A 4778-nucleotide genomic window follows, 5' to 3' on the forward strand; every position below is an offset into this window, starting at 1 on the left:
CGTCGGCCTTGCGCCATAAAACACCAAACATCATCATCATCTATTCCAGTAAGTGCTCTCATTGCTCTCACCGGCGCACATATTTCTGTTATGAGCTCAGACCTCCGCCGCCGCCTGCGCAAAGTTCTCACTCCGGCGGTGCCCAGTGTCGTACAGGTCGCCGATGGAGGGACGTCTGCCGTCGCCGGAGTGTGTGCTGCCCGAATTCGCATTGGGGGCCAAGACACTGTTGTTCTATTTGCCGTATTGGAGCGATGCCCTCATGACCTTATATTAGGCCATGATTTTCTGTCCGAGCATTCAGCTCTTATCGATTGCTCCACCGGTGTCCTCCGCCTACACTTGCCTTCTCCCAATTCGTCCCCTGAAGAACCCGTCCAGATGCCTTCACATGTGCTCCACGCATGATGTTCACGATGTTCAGATGTCCACGCATGATGTTCGCTTACGGCCACAAGCAGCAACCTCCGTTGCCTTGTTGCCAAGCCCTCCGGAGATACGCCTTGCATGTGCGTCCTCTTCCAGCCAACATGACGCGAGATGACCAAAGTGGCCGACGCGTCGCGCGGGCAGAAGCATTGGCTCTCCACTATGGTCGAAAAAACGGAGTCTTTTACGTAGACGCCTCCGGCCCGCACAACGGGGGTTGGTACACGGCCGTGGTCGTCCACAAAAAAATCGCGCCAATCCACCCCGTGAATGTGGTTGGAAAGCAAAGCTGTAAACGGCACCCATAACGATTACTCATGCGACGTCACTTAAAATCACTCAAATCGCTCTACAAATAGTAAAACCAGAGAGAAGTCAAATGCACTTAACCACACCATTTATTACTTCAAAGAGGTATTCTTGGTGAGGTTAAATCAATGCATGATGCATGAACGGTCTTTGGTTGAGTTGTATTGGTATAGCACAACAGTGGAAACTTTTTTTTATAAAATCAAAGTAAGCTCCAACCCGGTGTTAGACGATCTGACTTCTCCGTCTCTGCACCGCGGACGGAGGCGACGAGACGGAAAGGTCAGGGTAAGGCGAAGGTACGGTCTGTTTCAGAAGGCGATAATGCTGGATTATCTCCCTGGACGTGACAAGCGGGGGACTGTCCTCGTGCAGCTCTATAGCACGGGAGGTAAAAGCGCAAGCTTGTTGGGTGGGCGTATTTGTTGCCCTCCATTGAAGCGTGAGGTGGTGTCCAGATGAGCTGAATGGAACCGTTTGGGGAGTGGTTTTTTAGCACGCACAGTGCAGGTCAGGACACCCAACCCGACTGGTAATTCCAGTAGGCTTGCTGGGAATCGGTGACTACCCTCTGAACCCCTGGTTGAGTGAGAGCCAAGGTGATGGCTGCCTCTTCTGCTGCCGTCATTTGGTGGGTCCTAAGCGAGGTACATGCAAGGAGGTTGGTTCTGATGGTAGCCAAGATGACGGCGTGTTGCTGTCCTCGATCTTTGGAGAAGTCTGTGTAGATAACTGCATGAGCCGCACCGAGGGTGGTGTTTAGCGCTTGAGCCCGTGCTTTTCGTTGACCCTCGTCATGTGAGGGGTTCATATTTCTATGCAAAGGGAGCATCTTTAGTTTTAGTCGCCAATAGTCTGGGAGTACGTCAAGCGGAGTGACATTCTGGGCTGCCCAGCCAATCTGGTGAAGCATGCGGTTACCCACGGCAGTTCTGAGTCGGACCTTCTGGTTAGAAAGATGGCCTTCTATCAGCTCTTCCACCGTGTTGTGGAGCCCGTGATAAGCAGCCTCAGTGTGGACGCACTCATGAGAACACCAATGGCCTGCTCAACCGCCTTTCTAATCATTATATAGAGCATCTCTACGTCTTCCTCGTCGAGAAGAAGATAGGGGTTTGTCGTAAGTAACTCTCGAGAGGACAAAAGCTTCAATTAATCGAGAGGTACCGGATTCTTTTAGGCCTCGCTTCTTGGTGGCAACTCGCCTGATCATGTCTATGATTAGATTAATATTGTTTTTGAGGCGGTGCAAGGAGACGTCACTCTTGGTGTTGGCCTGGAAATGTAGGCCCAGGATCTTGATGCTGAGGTTTGGAGTGATGGCCTTGCCATCAAGGACTATTTTAATGTATTCCTTGATTTGGCGTGAGGGCGGACGACAAGGAGCTGTGATTTTTTACGTGAACGCTGGAGGCCACAGGCTTTAGCGCATTGGCGTACTAAAAGTGAGATTCCATGGATTGGTGTGAGCTTCCTTTAATTTTTGTAACTCTTAGCACATGAGCAAGGTGCGCACAGGGCCGCTAGACGGGCGTGAGTGGTCGTGTGACGCTTTCACGTGGCATTCAGCGAGAAGGCAGGGGGTAAACCCGTAGATGTGCTAGGTCAGTACACCATTTGTCTTCCCGGTGTTCGTGTGGGCACGTAGCTAAATCGGTAAGATAACGGGCTTTCGCTTTGTTAGTCTGTTAGTTCCAGGTTCGATTCCCGGCGGTGCCCGTAAATTCTTTTATTTGTTAGCTGGAGATTTCTGGTGACACCAACGGTCGCGAAAGAACCCTTGGGGGGTAGAGATAGAAAGCTTTGCTTTAAAACACGGTAGTGAACGGACTCACGTCCCGCGCACACAATATTACACACGCGAAGGAGATTGCCATCGCGCTAGCCGCCGCAGATCAGGACTCGCGGGACATTATCACCGACTCAAGGGGTGCCTGTCGCAATATCGAACAGGGGTGCATTCCGTACTTTGCTTACAAAATTCTGCTAAGCAGTAACTACCTGGGTGCCCCCGCGAATCGAACGATCCTATGGGCTACGGCTCACACGGGCCTTGAGGGTAACGAGGTGGCTGACGCCGCTGCCCGCGCGCTCACTCTCCGGGCACAATCCTCATCTCCCAACGATCCTGACCTAGAACCTACTCCCGCTTGCACCTTTAAGGAGGTCACGCAGTTTCAATCCGGCCATTCCGTCTATCCCAAGCCCTGTAGGGGCCTCACGAAGGCGGAGGAGCGCATCCTCCTTCGCCTTTATACGAAAACTCTCTTGTGCCCGGTAATCATAAAGCACTTCGACCCCGCTTGCACGGGGAAGTGCCCGCACTGTGAGGAAGATTCGTCTGACATTTTCCACATTGTGTGGGCGTGCCAAAAAACCCCAAACCTACCCCCTCTACTCAACCCTTCCCGGAAGGACTGGGAGGCAGCCCTGCTCGGCTACTCTGACCTGACGGCCCAACGGGCCCTGGTCGGGCGGGCCCGGGCCGCGGCCGACGCCATTGGGCTCCCGTATGGGGGAGCCCACCTAGTCTCTGTACGGGGCGGCCCCTTAAAGGAGCCATGAAGAGAAAATGCAAGTTGGTTTTATTCGAAAGATTTCGTGTTTTATAGTGCCCCCAGCGCTTGTCCGGATACAAACGGTGATTTATTCACTGAGAAATTAAACAATTTAAGGTTAAAATTTTGATTTTCCCGCTCAATCGTGCGTTTTCGTGGTCCCAAATGACATCACAGGAACCGACCGCTCTGCAGCCTAGAGTACCTTCATTCACGCATCCGCCGTACAGGGTAGAGACACGTATACGCTGGCGCCGCCATTTTCGGTTGCTCGCTCGCCGCCGAAGCAAGTCATTGTGTCAAAACCGCGCTAAAATTATCGCCGCAACGCGGTTTACTGAAGAAGTTTGAATCGTATTGTCTGTTTCGCGTTGCTAGGTCTCGTGGGAAACGAAAAGAATAACGCGTTGAGCCCGTTGGCCCAATTGCGGCGGCACGGGACCGTTCAAAGGTTGTCTCCACCCTGTACAGCGGTGTTGGTTTGTTCCCGCGTTTCTTTACGTTCCGTAACCTAGATGGCGCCACCATACCGTGGCAAGCGTTTGGTTTTTTTTTTTTTTTTTGCCCGCATTTAAACCTGGCTTGTTTTTCTTCTGGGAGAAAATATTCGTTCCCTGAAACAGTGCTCGCTCGAAAAATGGGGTCACGTAATACACCGTTGCTTGCGTCAATCGGCCAGTGTCGTCTGAGACAACCCCAAGCCCCGTAGTGCTGTGCAGCTAAACCAATCATGCTGTGCGCAGTACGAACAGCAGAACGCATCAGTACTTCTATGTTTACATGTGCTTTCGTAACTTCCACTGTTTGTCCCATCATTCTTATTGCTTTGTAAAGAATGTGCCCTAAATTTAAGCGCAAATCGCTCGTTCGTCTAGTTTGTAAGGTATACCTAATTTGCGTCTGGTTCTGCCAGCCTCCGCCAATCGCAGAGCTTAGCTCATGTGACATCATAGGTTCTGTTGCGGGAAATGAGCTGGTGGGTCGCATGACCATTCCAGTTTTTCCTAATTATGTAGCTTATTTGAGCGAAGTTTACGTTAAAAGTGGTGTCAGTGTGATTCTAACGAGACAATCTTTTGAATGAACCAAACTTGTGTTTTCTCTTCATGGCTCCTTTAAGGACCGCTCCCACCCTCCTTGTACAAACTTCTGAAAGTAAATGTTTTTCAGTCAGTCAGGTGCTTCAACCCGGTGAAGAACGTGGCGGTGCCGATGATTAGCGGCGGGAGGAGTTAGCTTGGGCTCGAAACGAGGCCTCGCTGCCCGCGCTCTGCATCGCCGGCACACCGGTCACTCTTGTGCCGGACCCCGGTTTCTCCCGGCGGCGTCCAAGGCTGTCGTCGGGCCTACACCGCGACGAACGGAAACTTCGAAGGAAGCGTCGGCGACGGACCTCGGTCCTACACCGCGAGGGCGCCGTCCTGCTGTCGTCTTGCCCGACCGCTTCCGAGCTCCTTCCTTTTCTTCATCCTCTCTGAGTGC

At 52.2% G+C, this 4778-nt stretch overlaps 1 protein-coding gene across 1 annotated transcript; it reads left to right on the forward strand.

Annotated features, from left to right (window-relative positions):
• The first annotated feature begins 530 nt into the window (after positions 1–530).
• Positions 531–3303, forward strand: LOC144165166 (uncharacterized). Its single transcript, XM_077695301.1, has 2 exons — positions 531–677; positions 2554–3303. The coding sequence occupies exons 1-2, from the start codon at positions 531–533 to the stop codon at positions 3301–3303; spliced, it is 897 nt and encodes a 298-aa protein (XP_077551427.1).
• The last annotated feature ends 1475 nt before the right edge of the window (positions 3304–4778 follow it).

This window comes from Haemaphysalis longicornis, unplaced genomic scaffold (assembly GCF_048455015.1).
Source record: "Haemaphysalis longicornis isolate Haplotype H1 unplaced genomic scaffold, Haemaphysalis longicornis Haplotype H1 scaffold_1, whole genome shotgun sequence".
NCBI classification, from domain to species: Eukaryota; Metazoa; Arthropoda; class Arachnida; order Ixodida; family Ixodidae; genus Haemaphysalis; species Haemaphysalis longicornis.